This window comes from Oncorhynchus clarkii, chromosome 27 (assembly GCF_045791955.1).
Source record: "Oncorhynchus clarkii lewisi isolate Uvic-CL-2024 chromosome 27, UVic_Ocla_1.0, whole genome shotgun sequence".
Taxonomy (NCBI): domain Eukaryota; kingdom Metazoa; phylum Chordata; class Actinopteri; order Salmoniformes; family Salmonidae; genus Oncorhynchus; species Oncorhynchus clarkii.
Window position 1 is genome coordinate 11,146,801 of NC_092173.1, and position 27,409 is coordinate 11,174,209.

The 27,409-nt window shown below is 41.7% G+C and overlaps 1 protein-coding gene across 1 annotated transcript; it reads right to left on the reverse strand.

Annotated features, from left to right (window-relative positions):
* Positions 1–1,769: 1,769 nt before the first annotated feature.
* LOC139385830 (myelin protein zero-like protein 2) lies at positions 1,770–25,764 on the reverse strand. The gene is made up of 5 exons (XM_071131079.1): positions 25,527–25,764; positions 4,477–4,646; positions 3,923–4,133; positions 3,387–3,555; positions 1,770–2,076 (listed from the first exon to the last, which is right to left on the reverse strand). The coding sequence occupies exons 1-5, from the start codon at positions 25,579–25,581 to the stop codon at positions 1,920–1,922; spliced, it is 762 nt and encodes a 253-aa protein (XP_070987180.1). The 5' UTR covers positions 25,582–25,764; the 3' UTR covers positions 1,770–1,919.
* Positions 25,765–27,409: the final 1,645 nt, after the last annotated feature.

Consider the following 27,409-nt stretch of genomic DNA (forward strand, 5'->3'; position numbering starts at 1 on the left):
CTATTCACTCTGTTCCATCCGACTGCGCAATCCACTGTCTCATCAGTAAAAAACATCCACTGACTCCACTATAAAAAGCATCTGGACATTATCTCACATGTCTTTTAGACTAACATTTCGTTTTCAACAGCAGAGATTTGTATAAACCTTGCTGTCTGTCTCTGACATTTGCAACATTGTTTCAATATTCAAATTCGATCTCCAGCTGTTCCATAATAATGAACGTGTCGGGAGTCAGGACGAGACAAGACAGGCACTCGGCCAGTTGAAATCATGAATCAGCTGGCATAATTTTTTATGGATATATACAAAGAAATGTAAATTGAAAAAAGGTAAAACGAAATGAAGTGCAGCAAGTCTGCTGTCTTTTCAGCTTCAGTTTGAAGTGAGTGTGCTAGCTGTGTTGTTGGCTAGCTCCTCTGAACAACAGTTCCCTGACAAGAGAGCACATTTTCTATGCCAGGCGAAATCGGGCCTCATTAGCTCACTGTTATGGATGTCTCCAAAAAAAATGTCACTAGAAAACAGCTTAAACAAATGCAAATGCATACTGTTTCTATTCTGGCTGCACTGTTTGACGTGACTGTAAATTAGCTGTAGTTTAGAAGAAACGACTGGGTCGCGTCCATAGATACAGAACAAAAAGACTGAACGACTGGATCCGTCTCTGAGAACCAAACCAATAGAACGAACGACTAGCCAACTTGGGTAGCAACCCTAGATTTGTCTGTGGACTATATCTTGTGGAAGGATGAAATAGTATGAATAAATTCATCAAAATAACATTTTCAATGTAAATATGCCAATCATTAATTAAGTATGTTGGTAAACCGTTGTATAAAAATAATATTTATGACTTGAATATATACATTACCATATACAGATTCTTCGAAAGTAGCCACCCTTTGCCTTGATGACAGCTTTGTACACTCTTGGCTTTCTCTCAACCAGCTTCATGAGGAAGGCTTTTCAACAGTCTTGAAGGAGTTCTCACATATGCTGAGCACTTTTTTGGCAGCTTTTCCTTCACTCCGCAGTCCAACTCATCCCAAACCAACCCTTGAATGAGTAAATGTGTCCAAACATCTGACTGGTACTGTTTACACTACCGCTCAAAAGTTTGGGGTCACTTAGAAATGTCTTTGTTTTTGAAACAAAAGCACATTTTTTGTCCATTAAAATAACATCAAATTGATCAGAAATATAGTGTAGACATTGTTAATGTTGTAAATGACTATTGTAGCTGGAAATGGCAGATTTTTTATGGAATATCTACATAGGCGTACAGAGGCCCATTATCAGCAACAATCACTTCTGTGTTCCAATGGCACGTTATGTTAGCTAATCCAAGTTTATAATTTTAAAAGGCTAATTGATCATTAGAAAACCCTTTTGCAATTATGTTAGCACAGCTCAAAACTGTTGTTATGATTAAAGAAGCAATAAAACTGGCCTTCTTTAGACAAGTTGAGTATCTGGAGCATCAGCATTTGTGGGTTGGATTACAGGCTCGTGTCATTGGAACACAGGAGTGATGGTTGCTGATAATGGGCCTCTGTACGCCTATGTAGATATTCCATAAAAAATCGACTGTTTCCAGCTACAATAGTCATTTACAACATTAACAATGTCTACACTATATTTCTGATCAATTTGATGTTATTTTAATGAACAAAAAATGTGCTTTTCTTTCAAAAACAAGGACATTTCTAAGTGACCCCAAACTTTTGAACTGTAGTGTATATAAACTGTATATATTCTATCCAACCACAGGAGCCCACTCTCAATTTTTAAAATACACCACAGAGCATGTAGCCACGGAAGATCAATAGTTTAAAAAACAACAACTGTGGATTAAGTTTTACCACAAGCACATAGAGGTAAAGCCTAAAATAAAGCCAACATTCACTGTCCCCATCTCAGTCAGAGTCATCGCCTCCGCCGTAGTCAGAGCTCCTGTCGTCTTCCTCAGAGGAACTGGGGTCCTTGGTGCTGGCCTCCGAGATCATACCGTCCGAGCTGTCAACCTCTAGCACGTCATCGTCCACATACAGGTGGATGGCCCGTGCAGGGTGGCTAAGACACACACACACACACACGCACACACGCACACACACACACATACACACACACACAATCACAAACATACACACACGCAGACAAAGCCGCAGTCAGAGGCCAAAGACGGGAAAGGTTGAGCAGGAATTGGCCTTTTAGATGAGGGGAAAATAACACATTTTCAAGCGAAGCCATCTTGGAACACCATGTTTGCTCTGGATTAATCATTTGGTCTGGATTTTGTTGTTTGAAAAAAAAAAATCCTTCCATGTAGAGTTGGCTTTTGTTGGTGAGATTCGAAGGGCAATTTATTTTGCATTTGTGGTTACACATGACATTGTTTACATGTAAACCTAAAGAAGCACAAAATGCACAGAGATCAGAAAACCCAACAGAATGAGAGGCAAAGTAGTCCCTTCACCCACAGACCATAGATTTGGAACCCTACTGATATATTGTGTATGCCATAGACACCAAATCAAATAGAAAGTGACCATAAATGCACTGTCTAAAACAGAGACATCGGGTGTCAACTATATAAAGGTTTAAAAAAACTGCAATACAGTGACAGTCATAGTGAAATAGTCAATTCTTTGAAATTTTTATGCATTTGAAAATAATGAACTTTATGTTGAGTCTAATATTTTATAAATGTCTGTTTTAAACAAGTGCCTTGGGTCTTGCAGTGAATATTGACATTATTTTGAGTATTTCTGCAGTAGTTGAACATTTTTACTGATTAAAAAAAAAAACATCTGCTTAGAAATACAAAATCACTTCAGAACAAAACAAAATAATATCATTGATCAGCAGTAAACCGAGACGGAAATGTAAAGACATCTTGTTGTGGACTTGTGGTTGAAAGGAATTGAACCAGATGAGAGAGAGACTGCTGGCACCTTTACAACCATGGGCATTGGCTTACTAAGTGCTATGCAATTGGAAATTGATTGGGCAGATGTTAGAGTTTGAAACTGGTTAGTAGACAATAACAATAGAAACACTGTACAGGAAATACAGATAAATATGAATGCAGGCATACTGTCTTTCCAGAAAGGTGCATGGCGGTAAGATACAGGATCCAGCAGATGGATCATCTACAGTAGTATTCTAAGGCACTTTTAGCATTTAAGTCTGCTCTTTGTAAAAATGTCTGCCCAATTATAGGTCCAGGTTTTGGTTCCAAAGCTAGGTTCAGAGGAGAGTGTCCAAGCAGACAAAGCATTTGACTGAGCACAGTCCCAGAGGTGAGCACCGCACAGCCCAGAGTGGGGAGACCGGGTGGAGAGATCCCACTCTCTCTTGCTCCTTCTCTCTCTCTGTCTTACCACACAGTAGGGTCCTTTCTCTGTCTGCGAGGTAGTTCCTCCGCCCCCTCTTCCTCCCGTCTCTTCTCGCGACATCGTCTTATTGACATGATGATGACGAGGAAGATGACCATCAGCACGATGGCGCCCCCGATGGCTGCAGCAAGCATGATCATCTCAGAGAAGGAGGCTATAAAGGGAAAAGGGGTTAATGAAATGAGACAAAGAGGTAACTGTCACTTTATCTATTCAAACAAGACTAGATGGCTGGTTCCCAGGGGAGGTACATGATGATGATTTTATGGGATGTGTTAGGATTCTTTTAAATGCATCAACAGTATACATATTATCCCACTACAGTAGCAATGTCGGCTAGTACCTCTTGTTGCTGTGAGAAAGGAGCTGCTGGATGGAATAAATGACAAATGGGTCAGATTGGTTTTGTAAAGATTGCTGGGAGGTTTTCACAGCGCGAGGCCAAAGATTGGACAGCAGACACGGCTACAGTATATTTTAACCCAGCACCCTTGAACGCTTCACAGTAGACAGACACTAACCTGTGGTGACCACGGTCAGTTTCACCTCCCCCGCGTTGCCATGGACGTCCGGAGGGTTCTTCACCTGGCAGCTGAACGTCCCATTGTAAGTGAACTTGACCTTACGTACCACGATGGTGGCGTCCCGCCCCATGATGTCACCTGCCCATATCGCCCGCTTATGGAAACGCCCATCTGGGGGAGGGTAAGGCCTCTCATGGTAATAGAACACCTGACATAGATTGGCACAATGCTTAATGAGATCACATTGCACCTCATTAGCGGGTAGTTAATTGCATCTAATTGACTTAATTGTCACCTCTGATTGACTTTCTCCAACAATAGCATTTCCGAAACAAGGTCATTTTTCTAAACTGTTCAGACAGATTTCAAAATGACGCTGACAAGGAGGTTGATGGTTGACTCAGAGGTCCTTGACAAACTACAAAATACAGACTATAAACACACACACACACACACACACACACACACACACACACACACACATACACACGGTTTCTGAACTACATCTCGAGGATGCCCAGAGGGTTCCACAATTAGCCAGGCTGACTCACTGACTCCTCCCGGCCAGGTCCGAAGGGTCGGAAGCTCCATGAGACCGTGAGCGTTGCTGGGGTGATGGGCGAGCTGCTCTGGAAGGTACATTTCAGCCACACATCTGTACCGTTCACTGCCTCCACCTCCCGTGACGTTTCCACCCTCAGCCCACTGACCGGTAACAAGCCTGAAGCCACAGGAACACAGCACAGCACAGCACAGTAGTTATGCAACAGAAACTCTGCTAAACATACATACAACATCAATACTGTATGTTATCGATGTTTGTGTACAAACAGACCCCCACAGAAACAGATTACAGAGAAAATGCTGGAAAATGAAAAAATTGGCTGCATTTTCCCTGCTCCAGATAATGGATTGAGTGACACCCACAGAATGGAGTGCAGTTTGGTCTACACACACACACACACACACACACTCTTAATCACTCCCCAGTTCCTGCTTCACGACAAACAACATTAAATCAGTGCTCGGCTGATTATTTCTGTTTTCCTCTGATATTACATTGGTTTTAAATCGCTTTGGTGCCATTTTCACAAGTATGTGTTACATTTTCACAAGTATGTGTTACATTTTCACAAGTATGTGTTACATTTTCACAAGTATGTGTTACATTTTCACAAGGCAGTTGCTTCAAAACTATAAGCACATTTTTAATTGACTAATTGCAACACACAAAATCAATCATACTTTTCCACCCAACGTAATCAGTGTATCATTTAGAAATACAGTTCACATTGCAATACGCATTCATATGAAGCAATTACTTTCCACAATGCAAAATTCACATTACTTTTGACATGATTGTCTTCTCATTTGTTCAAATACATTTAGGGTTACTTAATCAAATCAAATTGTATTTGTCACATGCATGGTAGACAACGGGTTACAGTTAAATGCTTACTTTCGGGGCCTTTTCCAACAATGCAGAGTTAAAGACCAGATAGAACAGTGAGTAAAAAATAGAAATAGTAACACAAGGAATAAATAAATACACAGTGAACAACGAATAAAAATAACGAGTCACAATAACATGGCTCTAAACATTTTAGGGAGTCTAAAATAATAGGTCTCTATACTCTATACTATACAGTAGCGCAATGCGTCGATGTGCAGGGGTAGGAAGTAATTGAGGTAGCAATTTACTGTTCATATAGCCAGGGCTAAAGTGACTAGTTACCAGGATAGATAATAGACATGGAGTCTATTGTGTGTATGGGTGTGTGAAAATGTGTGTGTGTGTATGGGTGTGGAGTCAGTATGCATGTGTGTGCATGGTATGTGTGAGCGGGCGGCAGGGTAGCCTAGTGGTTAGAGCATTGGACTAGTAACTGAAAGGTTGCAAGTACATATCCCTGAGCTGTCGTTCTGTCCCTGAACAGGCAGTTAACCCACTGTTCCTAGGCCGTCATTGAAAATAAGAATTTGTTCTTAACTGACTTGCCTAGTTAAATAAAGTGTGTGTGTTGGGGTGTCAGTGTACTCTAAGTATGTGTGAGTGTGTGCATAGAGTCAGTGCAAGAGAGTTAGTGCAAAAAAAGGGTCAATGCAGGTAGCCATTTGATTAGCTATTTAGCAGTTTTAAATATAAGGCTTGCGGTAGAAGCTGTTTAGGGTAATGTTGGTTCCAGACTTGGTGCTTTGGTACAGCTTGCTGTGAGGTACAAGAGAGAACAATTTTGACAATTTTGTGTGATGTACTGGACCCTCAGTAGCGCCTTGCGGTCAGATGCCAAGCACTTGCTATATCAAGTGGTAATGCAGCCCGTCAAAATGCTCTCGATGGTGCAGCTGTAGAACTTTTTGATGAACTGAGGGCCCGTGCCAAATCTTTTCAGCCTCCTGAGGGGGAAGAAGCATCGTAGTGCCTTCTTCACGACTGTGTTGGTCTGTTTGGACCATGACAGATCCTTAGTCATGTGGACACAGAGGAACTTGAAGGTCTTGACCCGCTCCACTACAGCCCAATCGATGTGAATGAGGGCATGCTCGGCCCTCCGTTTCCTGTAGTCCACTATCAGCTCCTTTGTCTTACTGACGTTGAGGGAGAATGGGTTAAACCAGGGTCCCCACAGTGTGTTTCTTGGTAGTCTTAAAAAAAACTACTTTGAAACAAAGGTATACACCGCACACACATGGTTATGGGCTTAAAAAAAACAAGACACCTGTACCATGTCAGATATTGAAATGTATTCAATTTTGAGTTTGCATCACAATATTACACTTTATATACATCACAGAGGACTGAATTATAACAAAACTGTTTGACATAGAAATACCAGATTTTCAGTGTTTAAAAAAAATATATGTTTATTAATTATGAAAAATATTAGTAACATTCCACCCATGATGCTCCTAGGTCATTTGACTACAGTAAAGGTGTGATCTACACACAATATCCCATAATGTCAAAGTGGAATTTTGTTTGTAGAAATGTATTGAAATTAATAAAAAATTAAAAGCTGACATTTCTTGAGTAAATAATGATTAAACCCCTTTGTTACAGCAGCCTAAATAAGGTGAATAAGACTGCTCTTTGCCTTTGTAGGGCAGTTCAGGTGAATGCCCTGCCCTTGCCTTTAGTCTGCCTCCTGTCCCTCCTATCGCCGTGGAAACACCTTCCTGAAACAATGACACTATACTTTGCTTAAACCTGTTCTGCCTTAAAGATTAGTGGTTGACCTTTTGATTAGTTGTCCTTAAAGACTAGAATGTTCCCATGTGGTTAGCCAAAAAGATTACGAGATAGTAACCCTGAATGACGAATGTGTGAACTATCAAACAGATGTCACATTTCTTGTTTCCTGCTTGTAGCAGGGCACGTTTAAAGGAATCCTTTTCTCTTACTTACAGTGCATTCGGAAAGTACTCAAACCCCTTCCCTTTTTCCACATTTTGTTACGTTACAGCCTTATTCTAAATTGGATTAACTCAAAAATGTTCCTCATCAATCTACACACACCATCCTTGAGATGTTTCTACAACTTGATTGGAATCCACCTGTGGTAAATGCAATTGATTGGACATGATTTTGAAAGGCACACACAGGATTGTGTCGAGGCACAGATCTGGGGAAGGGTACCAAAACTTTTCTGCAGCTTTGAAGGTCCCCAAGAACACAGTGTCCTCCATCATTCTTAAATGGAAGACATTTGGAACCACCAATACTTTTCCTAGAGCTGGCCGCTTGGGGGAGAAGGGCCTTGGTCAGGGACGTGACCAAGAACCCAATGGTCACACTGACAGAGCTCCAGTTCCTCTGTGGAGATGGTAAAAAATTCCAGAAAGACAACTATCTCTGCAGCACTCCACTAATCAGGCCTTTATGGTAGAGTGGCCAACGGAAGCCACTCCTCAATAAAAGGCACATGACAGTCCACTTGGAGTTTGCAAAAAGGCACCTAAAGGACTCTCAGATCAAAATAAACAATATTCTCTGGTCTGATGAAACCAAGATTGGCCTGAATGCCAAGCATCACATCTGGAGGAAACCTGGCATCATCCCTACGGTGAAGCATGCTGCTGGCAGCATCATGCTGTAGGGATGTTTTTCAGTGGCAGGGACTGGGAGACTAGTCAGGATCGAGGGAAAGATGAATGGAGCAGGTACAGCGAAGGTTCACCTTCCAACAGGACATCCACCCTAAGCACACAGCCAAGACAACACAGGAGTGGCATTGGGTCTCTGAATGTCCTTGAGTGGCCCAGCCAGAGCCCGGACTTGAACCCGATCGAACATCTCTGGAAAGACCTGAAAATAGCTGTGCAGCAACGCTCCCCATTCAAATTGACAGAGAAGAATGGGAGAAACTCCCCAAATACAGGTGTGCCAAGCTTGTAGCGTCATACACAAGAAGACTCAAGGCTGTAATTACTGCCAAAGGTGCTTCAACAAAGTACAGGGTAAAGGCTCTGAATACTTATGTTTGTGATATTTAAATGTTTTTGTTTTAATACATTTACAAACATTTCTAAAAACCTGCTTTTGCTTTGTCATTAGATTGATGATGAAAAAAACAACAGTTTAATCCACTTTAGAATACAGTTGAAATGTAACGAAGTGTGGAAAAAGTAAAGAGGTCTGAATACTTTCCGAATGCACTGTAAATGTTACATGATTTCATGACAAGTGTTTCTGCAGTGAGGGTGTGTAATCCAAGTCAAGGTGTCCTTGGATGAATGTTAGCTAGATGCATAACCAGCATTGTTAAAATAACTCTTTAATGAAATCTGACCATAGCTGTTCACATCCTAAAAGAAGAATATGTTCAATCGTAGTCCATGAAGCGGTATTAGGATTATGTGCACAGCTATAACTGTATGTAACAAAATGTAAAAATATACAGTAAATATATATCCAAAATGAGGTTGCTGGGGGGGGGTCACACTGCTTTACTAAAATTGCATTGGAAAACGCAGTACTCTAATACAATACTACATGTATATGCCATTTTCGCTTTCATCCAAAGTGACAACAGTCCACACACTTTTGTATGTGACCCCAGTGTGAATCGAACCCACAACTCTGTTCTTGCTAGTGCCATGCTCTTACTAACTGAGCCAAATAAGACATGAGCGTGCCATCCTCCATCAGGCCATGGATGAGGCATGCAATGACATCGAATCCAGACCTATGTCAGGCTTGTTTGGTAATACGGCCCTGGACATTTACTACAATGTAGATGAGAACCAAATGCTCCAGACAGGCTTGCTGCAAACTAGTACCTGCCAAACGTGATATTTTTTCCATTCATTTAATTAGTTGAATTTTATTACAGGACACCTATGTTGTAATTATATCGGTAAAATATATATTTTGGATCAATGGTTGCACAATAAAAGGTTTTGAATATAAGACTTGCTGCGTTACAGGTGTTACCAGTTTGGAGTTTTGTACTAAGAGTTTTGAAAATTCCCCACATACTTGTGAAAATAGCACCAAAGTGATTGAAAAAAACTGTACTAAACGATCTTGTCCCCAATTAAATCATAAGCCCTGCTTATTCTGTCCAGGTGTCGTCCGAGTTAAGATTGCCCTGTTTGCTTTGTGTTCTGAGTGAGTGTGTGTTCCAGGTAGAACCCTTTAGGAGCCATGTAGAACCCCCTGTGGAAAGTGCTCTACATGGACCCCGAAAGGGTTCTACCTGGAACCAAAAGGGTTCTACCTGGAACCAAAAAAGGTTCTTCAAAGGGTTCTCCTATGGGGACAGTCAAATAACCCTTTTAGGTTCTAGATTGCACCTTTTTTTCTAAGAGTGTATGTTTACCCATTTTTACTGAACAAAAATGTAAATGCAACATGCAACAATTTAAAAGATTTTACTGAGTTACAGTTCATATGAGGAAATCAGTCAATTTAAATAAACTAATTAGGCCCTAATCTATGGATGTCACATGACTGGGAATACAGATATGCATCTGTTGGTCACAGATACCTTAAAAAAGGACCTCACAATGGGCCTCAGGATCTCATAACGGTAGTTTTCTGCATTCAAATTGTCATCGATAAAATGCAATTGTGTTTGTTGTCCATAGTTAACAGTATGACTACCCATTCCATAACCCCATCACCACCATGTGGCACCTGTTCACAACGCTGACATCAGCAAACCACTCGCCCACACAATGCCATACATATGGTCTGCGGTTCTGAGGCCGGTTGGATGTACTGCCAAACTCTCTTAAATAACGTTGGAGGCGACTTATGGTAGAGAAATGATCATTAAATTATTAGGCAACAGCTCTGGTGGACATTCCTGCAGTCAGCATGCGAATTGCAAGCTCCCTAAAAACTTGAGACATTCGTGGCATTGTGTTGTGCGACAAAACTGCACATTTTAGACTGGCCTTTTATTGTCCCCAGCACAAGGTGCAGCTGTGTAACGATCATGCTGTTTAATCAGCTTCTTGATATGCCAAACCTCTCAGGTGGCTTCACCTACCTGCAGTGAAGCCACTCAACATTACATTACATTACATTCAGTCATCTAACCGTCTCCCATCCAGAGCGACTCACAGTAGCAACCAGGATCAAGCGCCCCACCCAAGGGCACGTCGACAGATCTCCCACCAAGTCAAGACGGGGAACCGAACAAGCGACGTATCGGCCACCGGCCCAGGCTCTTAAACCGCCAGGCCACCAACCATCCAAGATCCCCCCCCCCCTCCCCCCCAAAAACCAACAGCAACCAACAACCAACAAAATTAACAAGATAGAAAAAAAGTTTTAAAAAGTAAAACAACAACAGAAAACAACAATGCAAAAACCAAACACATCAAGGCCAACAAAAATCAAAACAGCAAGGTCAAGTGTGTATGTTTCAGTACATGTGTGGCACTTTTTACATGTGTGTATGTGTCGGTGTGTGCACACGTGTGCGTTTGAGTGTGAGTAAAAGCATGTGTATACGCGTACAAGCAGCTGGCGACATCGGCCTCATGCAGACAGACATTGGACATAACGGCGTTGCCCCTCTTTTTGTTTGTTTATTTGGACTTTTTTTGTTTTATCTTTGACCGTCATTCTATGCCCCGCCCAGCAACTCCACTCTGGATGGATTATCTTGGCACAAGAGAAATGCTCACTAACAGGGATGTAAACACACTTGTGCAAAACATTTGAGAAAAACAAGCTTTTTGTGCGTATGGAACATTTCTGGGATATTTTATTTCAGCTCACAAAACATGGGACCAACACTTTGCTTGACCAACACTTTATATTTTTGTTCAGTGTAATTGGAAGTAGTGTTCTGTCATTGAAATGGATGGGGGAAAAAAACAAATTTTATAGAAAGTGCAATACCTCTTTTTAACAGGGTAGGCAACAGGGGTGTTGTCCAACCCAATGACCAAGCAGAACATGACCTAGTCCTTTAAACCTCTGGAAAGATATGATCGGAAGTACATGGTTGTATTCATCAGGGCACACTGTAGCAAAACGTTTTGCAACAGAAAACAAAATTGAACAGGTACAGGTAGTCAGTCACCTTCCCGCTTCAATTTGTTTTCTTCTGTTTGGTGCTAATGAATATGACCCAGGGTCTATAAGGTCCTTTAGGGGCAAACACATGCACTTGAACCAGCTACATGTGATCTTCACTTTAACTGGGTAACTACTGTATATGGCTGGCAACCAAATACTGTCATAATACTAATGGCTCTAATGGATCTTGCCTCAACATGCATGCATCCCTCCCGCACTGAGAGGGCGTTTGAAATGGATATAAGCCTATGGGTCCATATAGACTGGATGCTTGTTTATCTAATGCGTTCACTCATGTAGCTGGGAAAACAGCTGCTGGGCTCAGCTCCCCAGGAACCTATCTCATCCTTATCAGCAGCGCAGAGGGCTTCCTGTAGGCCACATTCCTGTAGGCCACACTAGTAACCAGCCCCACTGTACATTAGACAGAGAGGGCCCTCTCTCTTCACCCCCACCAGAGGAGTTCCCCCTGGCCCTAATGTGTTTTAAATTGACCAAAATCATTGGGGGGTGGGGGGGGGAGTTTAGTTGGCTGTTTTGTCTTTGGGGTGGGGGGCGGGGGGGTTTGGTAGAGGCAGACTGATTGGGGCAGCAGGTAACCTAGTGGTTAGAGCGTTGGACTTCTAACTGAAAGCTTGCAAGATTGAATCGCTGAGTAAAAATATGTTGTTCTGCCCCTGAGCAAGGCAGTTAACCCACTGTTCCCAGGCTGCCATTGAAAATAAGAATTTGTTCTTAACTGACTTGCCTAGTTAAATAAAGATTACATTTAAAAATAATAATAATAATAAATTGGGCCTGCCTTGAGAAACAGGGCAAAATTCTCAGGGATGGGAAAAATGCCTGTATTTAATAGATCTGAGCTGGCTAGCTAGGCCTCTATCAGTCCCAGTTAATGACCGTGGTTGGCAGAAGGAGGATGAGGAAGAGGCTCAGACCTGGGCCAATCAGTCTGTCTGTCCACAGCAGACTCCACACTGGCTTTGTTGTGAGCCAGGCATCACCCCAATACATTTATTCTCCACCAGGAAACTGGAGCGGGGGGGGGGGGGGGGGGTGTTGGAGAGCGGAGAGCGGAATGCGAGGGGGAGGTGGACTAAATTGGCTCTCACATGGTACTTATTTACAGTAGGTTCATCCAAACTCAAGTATGTTAGGGAATCATCTTAAACATCACACTATGAGCCGCACATCATTTGAATTTGTGTACAAATGTTTAATAATTTTCCTTTCATTTATTAGAAGCATAAATAGCACTTATTTCTCTGGCATTAAATAATTGGCCCTGATTTAATTCGGAGATGACGCCTTCTGCTAATGCAGTAGCTTTTTGATTCCAGTGTTACTGATAAACAATTACTTCTCAGGATTTCTGAATCTAACTTGGGTTTTAATAGAGATTTTAAAAAAGCTTGTAAAGTGTGTACCAATTACTTTAATAGCATATCATATATGTTATTATATGCTATTTAATGAGGAATTAGTGACAGTTACAATTACAAAAAGGCACATTACTCAAATGAAAGCAATTGTTGATGTTATAAGCTGCACATCTAGCACATTCGGTTCCTTGGAAGTTGTGGGAACGTAAGGTTTTGGTTTCTCATCAGTTCTGGGAATGAAGCCATAAGTTTCCTGGCTGGTAAAACTGAATGTTTTTTCCACGTTCTGAGAACAGAAGGGAAAATTCCACCTGCTCAGGGAACATTTTTATATTGAAGGGAGGTTCTGACAACATTTTACTATGGTTCCCTGAAAGGTTTCCTAGGAGGTTTTAATAAATGATAGGTTAGTTGAAGGTAATTAAATACTGTTCTGAGAACACAATGCTAGCTTAGTTTGTGTTAACTGCTTAACGCCAAGCACAGATAAGACACAAGGAAATTAATTTCCTTAAGCATTAATCATGCAAACACATTTATTATTTTATGGTGGCACAGCATCCGTGAGTTTCAAACCTGTTCTGTATCCATGAAACAGTCCACTGCGCCACCAGGATGGAGCTAGCATGCCATGAAGTGCGGCAAGTAGCCTAGTGGTTAAGAGTGTTGGGCCAAAGGTTGACTAAGTGAAAAACCTGTTGGTGTGCCCTTGAGCAAGGCACTTAACCCTAATTGATCTGGATAAGAGTGTCTGCTAAATGCCCCCCAAAAATTGTTGTATATTTTTTTCTACTATTTTTTTTATACAAAGTTGTGGGCTCATTAAGATCAGGTGTGGCCAATTAGTGGGTGTGGCCATCACACCTGAATATACTTAAGATAGAGGATAGAGTTTTGTTGACGCTGAGAACAGAATGAGTATGTTTTTAAACATTGCTCATGTTTTGTGGTTTACCTGGAAAGTTTTGTTAACGTTCTCGGAACAATTAGCCACACCTGATCTTAAGTGCTTGTTTCCTTTGAAATTCAGTCTGTTTGAAATTACTAAAATGAACAGCTTTATATGAAATTAAAAACCATGGCATGGTAGCTCCATCTTGGTGGTGCAGTGGACTAATTCCATGGATCGAGAGCATAGGGTCAAATCTCACTGATACCATGCCACAATAAAAATAAGTTTTTGCATGATTAATGCCTAAGCAAATTAATTTCCATTACCCTATCTGTGCTTGAAGTTCAATACAGTTAACCCAAACGAAGTCTTATTGAAACATTTTCTGATAATATTATTTAATTACCTTCAAATAACCTATAACCTATAATAACCTATAATCAGGTTTCAGGTATGACCCAGATGCAGAGAGTGTCAAAGAAACAAACGTTTATTTATCGTACAGGGGCAGGCAAACTACAGGTCAAGTCAGGCAGAGGTCAGTAATCCAGAGAGGGTGCAAAGGTCCAGAACGGTTGGCAGTCTCAGGGTCAGGGCAAGCAGGGATCAATAATCCAGAGAGGTGGGTCAAGGTATAGAACAGCATGCAGGTTCAGGGCAGGCAGAACGGTCAAACCTGGAAAGGACTAGAATACAGGAGCAAGAACAGACAGGCGCAGGGGGAACAAACGCTGGTAGGTTTCACAATAACAAAACTAACTGCCAACAGACAAACAGAGAACACAGGTATAAATACACAGGGGATAATAGGAAAGATGGGTGACACCTGGAGGGGGGTGGAGACAAGCACAAAGACAGGTGAAACAGAGCAGGGCGTGACAATAATTTGCGTTCTCAAAATGTTAATAAAACCTCCCAGGAAAACTTTTAGGAAACCAAATCATTTTTTTTGTCAGAATCTCCACAAAACGTTAAAAAGATTGCACACCACAATTCAGGGCGTTTCTTCATGTGGTCGTTCCTTGATATAAGGAAACGCCCATTGGTGCCTGCCATTGGTCAGTTCTGATGGTTTCTCGACACAGATGATTTGCTTCCATAGCAGGTTAGGATAATTAGCATGGCAAGTTAGGTGAATTAGTGTGGCAGGTTAGGAGAATGAGGTTAAGGTTAGGAAAAGAGTTAGGGTTAGACTTAGCTACAATGCTACAGTTGTCAACAACTATTGTCCCCGATGCGAACTAAATGGCCACGGACCAATGGCGAGCATCATAGGGTGTAACCTGATATCAAGAAACGGTCTGTAATTAAACCCTTCTTGTTTTACCGGCCAGGAAACGTATGGATTCGTTTGGAAAACGCTTCCTTTTAGGTGGTTGTAGAATTTAACGTCTCTCTTCTGGATTTTGATAACTAGCGGGTATCGGCCTAATTCTGCTCTGCATGCATTATTAGGTGTTTTTTGTTGTACACGGAGGACATTTTTGCAGAATTCTGCATGCAGAGTCTCAATTTGGTGTTTGTCACATTTCGTGAATCCTTGGTTGGTGATTGGAATCCCAGACCTCACAACTAATGGGTTCTATAACTGATTAAAGTATTTTTAGACAGATCCTAATTGGTATGTTGAATTTTATGTTCCTTTTGATGGCATAGGCCCTCCCTGCCTTGTCTCTCAGATCGTTCACAGCTTTGTGGAAGTTACCTGTGGCACTGATGTTTAGTCCTCGGTGCACAACTGAGCAAGAGGACAAGTACATTAGAGTGTCTAGTTTGAGAAACAGACGCCTTACAAGTCCTCAACTGGCAGCTTCATTAAATCGTACCCGCAAAACACCAGTCTCAACGTCAACAGTGAATAGGCGACTCCGGGATGCTGACCTTCTAGGCAGAGTTGCAAAGAAAAAGCCATCTCTCAGACTGGCCAATAAAAATAAAAGATTAAGATGGGCAAAAGAACACAGACACTGGACAGAGGAACTCTGCCTAGAAGGCCAGCATCCCGGAGTCGCCTCTTCACTGTTGATATTGAGACTGGTGTTTTGCGGGTACTATTGAATGAAGCTGCCAGTTGAGGGCTTGCACTTGTGCAAATCTAACAAGCTGTTTTTACGTAATGTACAAGGAATGGTTGCCTCTTTCATAACCGGTGGGATTTACATTGGATCTGGAAGAACAATGTAAGGCAAATCAACCAATCGGCACGGCTCTCCCCTCGGACTCACTTATTTCCAAGGTCGTGTCTGAGTTGCTTTTTCTTCCAACTTCATGACCAGACTCCTAGTCCGTCAGGAGGAAACCTGACTCTCTTACAGGTTTGGAGGAAGATACACTTGGGCCGGGTCTCCTACACACAACAACACAAAGCCTAAAAAGACTACAAAGACTCTCTTCTCTCCTTTGTGGTCAGAGATTTCACAAGCCCAGGTTACATTTACAAGAGCTCTTTCATATTGGGAGAGTAGAGCTGAGTTCAGGTATCAACCTGTATTCTCAGGCCAGGGCTACAGAGAGAGGGGCAGGGCCAGGGGTGTTGAGTGTTCCAGTGGTGGCGTGCAAAATATATGGTGGGATAGCTCCCCCTTGCACAGTAGGCTACATACTATCACTATCACTATCTCTCTCTGTCACTCTGTCTCTCTCCCTCAATCCCTCCCACATAGAGCTGTGGCGGTCATGCCATTTTGCCAGCCATCAATTTAATAGACACCATCCCAATAAATCCATTCTTTATTTTACGCAGGTTAAAAAAATTTAAAAAACATGATGATATGAAGAACATGTATTTCAGAAGAACAGAATATGTTGGCCTACTGTGTGTTAGTTATCTGGCTATGCTCCATGCCATGGGCTCTGTAGGCTTGTTCATTTAGCAGACAAGATATGCTTAGAAGTCCCGTGCCATCATTTTTAAATGACTTTATAGTACGAACAAAATAAATGAACTTAGCTGAATAAAATAGAAAGGATTTTTTTACCATTACAAAGCAAGTACGCAGATGAAGTGTCTATGTTGAGCGTAAAAGTGATCATTTGAAACAGGTCCTAAGTGGAAATTTAGAGTTATTTGGCAACGTTAGTTGTGAATGATACAAACATTAGAATGTCCTAGAAATCAAAACATATATGGGATGCATGATGCCACTATAGACTATTGATGATTTGAGAAAGTAGCAAAATAAGTATGCGCTCTGTTCCTTGCTCCAGGCTGCACAGCTGTTCTCTCATCAAGTGATCATATGTTCAGACTATTCTCAATTGAATCTTGTCTTTCGATTTAGCAAAAACACATGTCATCTGTATGCACTCAAATAGCAAATGGAGGCCTCACGCTTTCCCTCCAGTCCGTTTTGTAGGATACTTGGGTTTTATAGAGGATCGTGTGCTTAAGATGAGTAACTGAGAAATAAAAACAAGAACACGTATTTCACTCCATTCATCAAACACTGTTTGAGGAGCATGCTCTCGCTGCCCGACAGGTGATATTCCGCCCAAACTCTGTATGCCATGGACTCTCCAACCTTGTTCCTGCAACGACCCAGTGCTTCATTTGGAAAGCAAGTCAAATCTGTTTGGGAACATCGATAGTAACATGTTTTCGCAGCAAAACATATTTCACTAAACTGTTGACAGCCCGCCTGCATGCTCGAAGGAAGGAATAAAGGAGAGGGAAGAGGAGATGGAAATGCATGGTGGTGAGATATTCTATATAGCTCAAGGTAATATGTCACTCAATGAATTATGAAAATATTTGTTTAAATGCCCTATTACTAGGCTATTCAAAATCAAATACAATACAACTCACTATAATTGTAGGCTAACTGTAAACCGCCCTGCACAATCAATGAACCATCAACATCACCCAGGGCTATACGTTCTCTCCCAGACTCGTGGATAGACATTTTGGAGCATACTGTAGCATAAGGTAACCAGTCCATCCAGTATGCATAATAATACAGTCCACACTCAAAGGCTAGACCAATTATGTACCAACGACATCTTAAATCAGTTTTATGTTTTACTGACATGCGTAACATGCGGTAGGCTATGTTTGTATAACGACATAACCATCACTTTAATTCAGTTTTTTTTCCCGGGTTTACATAAGAATAAGCTCTAATATGCATATGGGGGTTTTGAATTAATCACCAACTTAAAAAGCGATGTCCGTTTCTTTGTTGGGCTTTGAAAAAACATCCACAACCACCATGTTTTGCACTGTCTCAACCTGCTGTTGATCTTCTTTCTTCAAATTGATCATCACAGTGAGGTGATTTTTAAAAGTAGGATGGTCCTACTGTTTTGATGATAAGTGTGTGATGTGATTTTCCATTGCATTTGCATTGATGTCAGAGTGGTTAGAGGGACAATAGAGTCCTGAGTACCGGGCCATTAGGACCTGATGGTAGTTAGCATTACGGTGACTCAACGGTCACATGGGATTTCATTGCGGTCATGATTCATGACTGCCGGTGTGGCGGTAATACGGTCCCGACAACAGCCCTAGAGGGAGTCCCACTCTTTTCCACCCCCTTCTCTCTCTATCTCTCAACTTCCCCCTCTCTACCTTTATTTCTGAATTTAGGGGTGAACTGACATACGATAATGAATCTTGTAGTATTGGCTAGGAGAAGTCTGTTTACGATAAGAAAGGATAAACGTTTAATCCATCAAACCTGCTCTCCCTCAACGCTGACTCAAGACGTTCTCCACAGATTGTTGATTTGGATTCATTATTTTAAGTGGGCCTAGGTCCAACCCAACAAAATCACTACCGCCCACACCAATAACGCTCTAATGCGCGGAAGAAGACTTTTCCACGCACCATATTTAAATTACAGGTAGACATTTTGTTTAGTTCCATAGCGCCTTAGAGGTGGAGGATGACTTTGGAGCAGATAATTGAATGGATCAATTCATTTGAATATGTAAGTTTGTCACAGGGACTCCATAAAACATTTGACATAATACATGCAGTCTCTCACAGCGACAATTCTCTCATGCTCTGACATGTAAAGGCCTTCATCAACGTTCGTCACTTGGCTATTTAGCTGGTTCTATTTAGCTGGTTCTTGACTAATTTCCTGCTGGCTCTAACGACGTCAGATGAGCAGTCTGAAGTTACTGGAACTGATTTCTTTTTCCCCGAGGAAACCCACTAGAGTTAACTGGAAGTTCTTTCGTTTACATTATTGACAAATCGTTTGGAGAACAATAGAACAGGCCCCACAACAACTTTGTCATGCACAAGGAAGTACATATGAAATCAAACCATTGTTTCAGCTTAGGGACAAAACCGTTCTCATGAAAATAATCAGGAGTTTTAAGAGTGGCTTTGCATTGAAAACCCGGGAAAGCAGGTCCATCCATTGACTTTATGAGGCTAGCTTATAGGGTGCAACTTGAGATGGTCACTTGGTCTATCAACTGTGCCCCTGGGCTGCCCATTCACTTTCTGCATAAAAGGTGTGTTGACTGTTTAGCATGTCAAAAACCACACAGATTTCCTTAGTGATATTGACCATGTACTAATACCAGAGGGGGTCAGTAGTGGAACAGAAGAGACCTTTCTCTATTATGGCTAATTAGATGTTATCAACTATGCCAAACTGCCACCCAAATATCTGGAGGATAGATAACCAGCACAGGCAATTCACTATTGATCTGAACTCACGTGTCTGTGTGTGTCTAGATGGTAAACCTGAATTTCAAAACAAGCTGACACATGCATGGTTGTGTGCCTGTGAGCTCTCATGGTCACAGGCACACAAGGCTGGTTGATAGGAAAGGATAGGAAGGAAGTGTAGGTATATACTTATGAAAGGAAACTCAGTCATGGTAAGAAAGAACATTTATCACCAATGGCAGAATATCACATAATGGTTAAGAGAGTATTGGGACGGCTTCCAGTTCATGTTTTGGCTAAAGAGGGGAAACAGGGATATTTACAATATCGAAACAACGTTTCTCTCTGGCCCAGAGTAGTCCAAAAGAGCCTAGAGAAGGGGTAGGAAACCCTGGTCCTGAAGGGCCGCAGGCACTTGATGTTTTTGATTTAACCGTCCTGGAAGACCAGGTGTGTTGAATTTAGACAATCACTGAACTGATCAATTAGCTCAGTTGGTCAGGTGTGGTGTCTAGTTGGGACAAAATCCTATTATATCTGCGGCACTCCATGAACAGGGTTGCCTGCGAGCTCCTCTTTATTGGTCTAAAATAAGATTTTGCCTCGACAGTTGTGCTGCTACAGCCTAGGCTCCTATAGTGTAGAGGACAGGCATGAGATTGATTCTTAGCCTAAATGCAATAGATTTGAAAAATGCTACATGAATGTGAACATTTGAAAGAGTGAGAGTTTATACAGTTGCGTGAGTGATGCTCAAAAGTGTCAACAGTTTGTTGTCAGTAAATTGCTCAACAACAATATCAACAAGGCAGGTCCGTCAGGCTCTAGTTTTGTCGCAGCTGGACTACCGCCCAGTCACATGGTCAAGTGCCGCAAAGAGGGACTTGGGAAAATGACAACTGGCCCAGAACAGGCTGGCCCTTAAATGGACACATACAACTAACATTAATAATATGCATGTCAATCTCTAATGGCTAAAGTAGAGGATAGATTGACCTCATCACTACTTGTTTTTGTAAGAAGTATTGACATGTTGAATGCACTGAGCTGTCTGTTTAAACTGCTAGCACACAGCTCGAACACCCATGCATCAACTGATCTCTGCCCGCACCCTCCCGGCCGACTAGCATCACTACTCTGGAGGGTTCTGACTTAGAATATCAGGACAACTATAAATACCTAGGTATCTGGCTAGACTGTAAACTCCTTCCAGACTCACATTAAGCATCTCCAATCCAAAGTTAAATCTCGAATCGGATTCCTATTTCGCAACAATGCCTCCTTCACTCATGCTGCCAAACTTACCCTTATAAAACTGACTATCCTACCGATCCCTGACTTCGGCGATGTCATTTACAAATTAGCCTCCAACACTCTACTCAGCAAATTGGATGCAGTCTATCACAGTGCCATCCGTTTTGTCACCAAAGCCCCATATACAGTCGTGGCCAAAAGTTTTGAGAATGACACAAATATTAATTTTCACAAAGTCTGCTGCCTCAGTTTGACTGGTGGCAATTTGCATATACTCCAGAATGTTATGAAGAGTGATCAGATGAATTGCATTTAATTGCAAAGTCCCTCTTTGCCATGCAAATTAACTGAATCCCCAAAAAACATTTCCAATGCATTTCAGCCCTGCCACAAAAGGAACAGCTGACATCATGTCAGTGATTCTCTCGTTAACACAGGTGTGAGTGTTGACGAAGACAAGGCTGGAGATCACTCTGTCATGCTGATTGAGTTCAAATAACAGACTGGAAGCTTCAAAAGGAGGGTGGTGCTTGGAATCAATTTTCTTCCTCTGTCAACCATGGTTACAGGATCGGGGCACCACCAGTACAGAGCTTGCTCAGGAATGGCAGCAGACAGGTGTGAGTGCATCTGCACACACAGTGAGGCGAAGACTTTTGGAGGATGGCCTGGTGTCAAGAAGGGCAGCAAAGAAGCCACTTCTCTGCAGGAAAAACATCAGGGACAGACTGATATTCTGCTAAAGGTACAGGGATTGGACTGCTGAGGACTGAAGTAAAGTAATTTTCTCTGATGCCTCCCCTTTCCGATTGTTTGGGACATCTGTAAAAACGCTTGTTCGGAGAAGACAAGGTGAGCACTGCCATCAGTCCTGTGTCATGCCAACAGTAAAGCATCCTAAGACCATTCATGTGTGGGGTTGCTTCTCAACCAAGCATTCTCAAATGCTCACTCACAATTTTGCCTAAGAACACAGCCATGAATAAAGAATGGTACCAACACATTCTCAGAGAGGAACTTCTCCTAACCATCCAGGAACAGTTTGGTGACGAACAATGCCTTTTCCAGCATGATGGAGCACCTTGCCTTAAGGCAAAAGTGATAACTAAGTGGCCCAGGGAACAAAACATTGATACTTTGGGTCCATGGCCAGGAAACTGCCCAGACCTTAATCCCATTGAGAACTTGTGGTCAATCCTCAAGAGGCGGGTGGACAAACAAAACCCCACAAATTCTGACAAACTCCAAGCATTTACTATGCAAGAATGGGGCTGCCATTAGTCAGGATGTGGCCCAGAAGTTAATTGACGGCATGCCAGGGGGGATTGCAGAGGTCTTGAAAAAGAAGGGTCAACACTGCAAATATTGACTCTTTGCATCAACTTCATGTAATTGTCAATGAAAGTCTTTGACACTTATGAAATGCTTGTAATTATACTTCAGTGTTCCATAGTATCTGACAAAAATATCTAAAGACACTGAAGCAGCAACCTTTGTGAAAATTAATATTTGTGTCATTCTCAAAACTTTTGGCCACGACTGTACTACCCACCACTTCGACCTGTATGCTCTTGTTGGCTGCTCCTCGCTACATATTCGTTGCCAAACCCACTGGCGACTTATAGTGTCATCTATAAGTCTTTGCTAGGTATAGCCTTATCTCAGCTCACTGGTCACCATTGCAACACCCACCCGTAGCACCACGCTCCAGCAGGTATATTTCACTGGTCATCCCCAAACACCTCCTTTGGACGTCTTTCGTTTCAGTTCTCTGCTACCAATGACTGGAACGAATTGCAAAAATCACTGAAGTTGGAGACTTATATCTCCATCACTAACTTTAAGTGTCAGCTGTCAGAGCAGCTTACCGATCGCTGCAGCTGTACACAGCCTATCTGTAAATAGCCCATCCAACCAACTACCTACCTCATCCCCATATTTGTTTTTCTGCTCTTTTGCACACCAGTATTTCTACTTGCACATCCTCATCTGCACATATATCACTCCAGTGTAAATAGCTAAATTGCAAGTACTTTGCCGCTATTGGCCTATTTATTGCCTTACCGTCTTACTTCATTTCCACACACTGTATACACATTTTTCATTTGTTTTATTGACTGTATGTTTGTTTATCCCATGTGTAACTCTGTGTCGTTGTTTTTGTCGCACTGCTTTGCTATATACTGGCCAGTTCGTAGCTGTAAATGAGAACTTGTTCTCAACTGGCCTACCTGGTTAAATAAAGGTAAAATTTTAAAAAAAATACATGAAAAAATACCACCAGAGGTCTCTTCACAGTCCACAAGTCCAGAACAGACTATGGGAGGCGCACAGTACTACATAGAGCGATGACTAAATGGATCTATATTCCACATCAAGTAACTCACGCAAGCAGTATAATCAGATTTTTAAAACAGATAAAAAATACACCTTATGGAACAGCGAGGACAGTGAAAAGTCACACACACAGGTACAAACACCCAACAACAAATACATATAACATCAGTGGTGGGCCGTCAGGGCCAGCAAGGCCTTCTCTGCTGGCCTAAACATCATCAGAATATATATATATTTTTAAATATATTTTCCCACAAATATGTATTCAATTATTCCCCAGAGTAAGAGTTATACTCTTCATTTCATAGCTTTCCTCTTGGTTGCACTGCTTCCAGCCCCAGGTTGAGATTTGGAGGGCTGGTCTTTATGTTAGATCTTTTATCCAATCATATTCAGCCATCATGTGTTGCCAGGGGTCTAAAATCTGCCCTCAGGCCTTCAGAATCAACAGTGCGGGCGCTTGTAGCTTAAAGTGAATGGAAATTAAAATTTTGTGTCAACCAATCAGCTTTAGAGTTGGCTATTGTACGCCTGCTGGCTGGCTCCAGTGTTACACAGGAGCCAGCTAGCAGGCGTAGTGCGTGCACATCTTTTGATTGGATTACCAATATTGAGAGGCAGGTCCTATATGGGCAGGTCTATGCAGAATCTCAGAACTAGGAAACTGAATTTGATAAACAAATTAATTTGCGTACTACTAAGCTGTTTTTTCAACCCACAATGGCGGAAGGAGAAGATATCGATTTGGTGTGGGGATATAATTATAACGCCATTCTCAAGACAAACTTTTCAAGAAAAGTTAGACATTGTCAGGAGAGGTCGACGCCGACGCTACAAAGCCTGTCACAGGCGGGAAAGGGGTTCGTTCGCCACTTTCAAAGTTCCAACTACGAGCGCTATCAATGGCTCACAGGCTCCGAGAAGCACTGCAAACTGTACTGCTGGGAATGCCTATTATTTGCAAGTGATCGATTTGGTGTTTGGAGCCACACTGGCTTTGCAAACCTGAGTTGTCTAACCAAGGCAGCAACGAGACACCAAAGTACTGGGCACTGGGCACTTACAAGCAATGGTGCTTTTGAAAACTTTTGGGGACACCCGAGTGGATCTACAGCTCAACGAACAAGCGCCCAGGGCAACGAAGCTGCACAATGAAAAGATATTGTACTCTTCCCCTGCAATTCTCTGAATAAAAATGTCAATTTCAAGGTGACGCAACGCCTGGTTATACTGCGTTTCTGTCTAAATGTATAGTGTCTAGAGCCATGGCACCATAATGATGGTAATAAGAGGTGGATTAATTCGGATGGGACTGTGTAGGACTTCACTGAAGGCCCAGGCCCCAGGCCCACGGCACGCCACTGTATAACATACACACTATACACACACACACGTACACCTGGACTGTGTGTAGTAGTAGAGGGGTGGCCGGAGAGCACACACTTAATGTATTGTGATATCTGTTGTAAAATGTGTTTTAATGTTTAAAATTTGAGTTATAATGTATATTACTGTCTTAATTTTTTCTGGGCCCCATGAAGAGTAGCTGCTGCCTTGGCCGCAGCTAATGGGGGATCCATAATAAATACAAATACAAAATATTGTCAATCTTTATTTGCACAATTAGTCAGGCACTCTGTCAATATGAAGGAATTATTGCTTGGCACATGCTGTCAATGTAAACCTAAGCAGTGTGTGCTTTGCTTGCACCTATGCATATAATCCATTTATAGCATACAGTTGGACACTTCTAGAGATTACGTCAAGGTTAAATAGGCCTACTGTTCTCCAGAGGAATATCAATGATGCCCACCAGTGCATGAAACTAAAAACGTGTCAATTAACTTCAATTAGTCCAGCAGGTTCCGTTGTATACATGTTAACTTAATAGCCAAAAATGTGAACTATTTTCAGTGTCATCTGTTTATAACATATCCACTGAGGGTCTTTGTATGTGCCAAGATAGCAGCTCATATGATACACTAGCGACATCCTTTGGCTTGTTGACGGGAAACAGGTGGACCTTCCTATCCGGCGGTCAACATCTCGAGAACCCTTGGCTTGCACGCAAGCACGGATACACATGATCAAAAGAAGGAAAGTAATTATGTTGCATGAAGCTTCAAAACAATGCGTCTTTTTCTCAATACCGACAAATAATGTAAAGTCATTAAGGGGCTATAAGCAAGTTGCATTTTATAATCACGTAGGAACGCTCAGGCGACCAACCCTATACGGTAGCAACGCATGGAGCCAAATTCCCACTTCCCTTTGACGCACATCGGACACTCGGGTCAGGTTGGAGACTTCCGGTATTCATAATGTTTTCGCCACTTCAGTTCTCTAATGCATAGAACAGCTACTCCAACATCTCACGATAGCATCGTAATGATGTGTCGAGTGAAGGATGGAGGAGAAACATTACTGACACGAAATAACCTAACCATATGATCTAAACTACTATAACCAGAGATTAATAATACCCACAGTTACTATTCTCTTGGACTAGTTTCCATTGTTTGGATTAATTCAAAATTAGTAGAGCATAAATCAAAACAACTTCGCACACTCACCTGAAGCTGCCAGTCCGGACAAGAGGACGAGGAGAAACAAATGGTTTACGCTCATTGGAAAAGGTGTCCGGAGTCGACCAAATTGCCTAGACCCTTGTGGTGTCCCCACCAACCCACTGAATAAAATCAAAATGGACTGGACACGTCGATGCTATAAACTCGCTGAACTCTTCTGGACCTGGAGTTTAGACTGTCTGTAAACCCCAATCCTATCCGCACTGACTGGCGGTCTCAGACGATGTGGGACACGTCTCAACTCGATCCTGCCCTCGTCATTTTGACGGTCTCCCACCTTTTTCGAGCGGAGTAACAAACCTTCACTCTATTCTTATCTAATTTTCACTTGCTGAAGTTTGACGAATAAAACATTTTTTATATTATTTTCCAACCTGTTGAGGCACCAAACTTTTCAGATTTTACTGCCATTCCATTACTTAATTATTTTTTTTGTCAGTGGCAAATTTATATCCAGACTAAAATGGTGCCCCCAACATAAATGTAAACAGTGAAATTAAAACACATCAGCATAAAACATTTTTAAAGCTTCATAAAATGACATGTTGATGCTGTAGTCTATACCTGAGGCAACAAGTTATGCCATATTTGGCACAACACCAAAGGCTGTTTATATCCCCCTATTGTATGTTTATGCCTATAACATAATTTGCAAAGCATTTTTAAGCCTGGTGCTTATGAAGAATAATATGCTTTTAAGGCTTTATGTATAGTTATGTGTTGTGAGACCAATGTTTGTTTTTATTGAGCCTTTGTAAAACAATTTTCCAGTTTCCCTCAATTTTGTTGGTGTGGCCACTGGCTTTATGTCAGTTCAAAGTTGTGATAACAGGGGGCACAAACGAGCTATATTCTCTGGTCCTTATCATCAAGGTTCCACACAAAGTACCACTGATGCGCTCATCCAAACCTGTCAAATATACAAACATCGCGTTTCATATTATTAATTTCAAATGAGAGACTTTAGTTCAAACAATTTATTGTAATAGACAAAACACAGGCCTACACATAGGCTTACAGCAACACAATAAGAAACAACGTGACAAAATCATTCAGTCATATCTACAAGTCAAAACCATTGTGTGTGTGGTATTGTAAAAATAATTTAGGTACTGGCCTATGTATTGTCTTTAAAAAGCAATTATGTGGGATGGAAACAAAGCCCCAATAGGTACATTTAGGGGTAACTAATACGGTATAGACCCAGAGGCGGTAGAGAAAGCAAGACCCACTGTGGGTGGGAAGAGCGGGGAGAGACAATAAGTAGACCAGAGCCATTGGTCTCACATGGGAACGCCAACTTACACAGACAGGAACCTTGACCATTTTTTCCAATGGTAAACTGCCTGAATAAGACATCTTCATTCATCCACCATCTTTGATAGGCTTACAGTATAACCACACTCTAAAAATAGGTTTCTGGAGTATCCTTTAGGGGTTCTTCAAATTGAAACTGGGTGGGAACCCCTTAAGTTCTTCAAAGAACCCCTTTTAACGGATCCTCAAATAACCTTTTGAAGAACCTTTTGGGGTTCATTTTTGAACTACCCCCCTCCCCAATTATTATTAATTATTATTATAATACGCATAACAATAATACAATATTTTAGTTGTCAGTGTTTATTAGGATTTTAGTGGCAAAGCAGAATTTTAAAAATCTAAATATGAGGCAAACTCCCAGCAGAGCCCCAAGTCCAATGTGTATATCCTTTGTCCTGTTGATGTTGATGTGTTGATGTTCTCCGTATCCATAGACCGAATGATTTTGCAGTGCATGGTGATCGAACAGGTTTCCTGATATATTCATCAGAGGTGTAGGGAGGGTGAAGTCTGTGAATCCCAAAAATAGTAGTTATACAGATGATTAA

What these genes read in the sequence shown, in the direction of transcription:
- LOC139385830 (XM_071131079.1), bottom strand. Translation starts at nt 25,581, where the DNA reads ATGAGCGTAAACCATTTGTTTCTCCTCGTCCTCTTGTCCGGACTGGCA. An exon ending in GACCTGGCCGGGAGGAGTCA is followed by an intron (nt 4,134 to 4,476) that starts GTGAGTCAGCCT and finishes AATCTATGTCAG; the next exon opens with GTGTTCTATTACCATGAGAG. An exon ending in AGAAAGGACCCTACTGTGTG is followed by an intron (nt 2,077 to 3,386) that starts GTAAGACAGAGA and finishes TGTGTGTCTTAG; the next exon opens with CCACCCTGCACGGGCCATCC.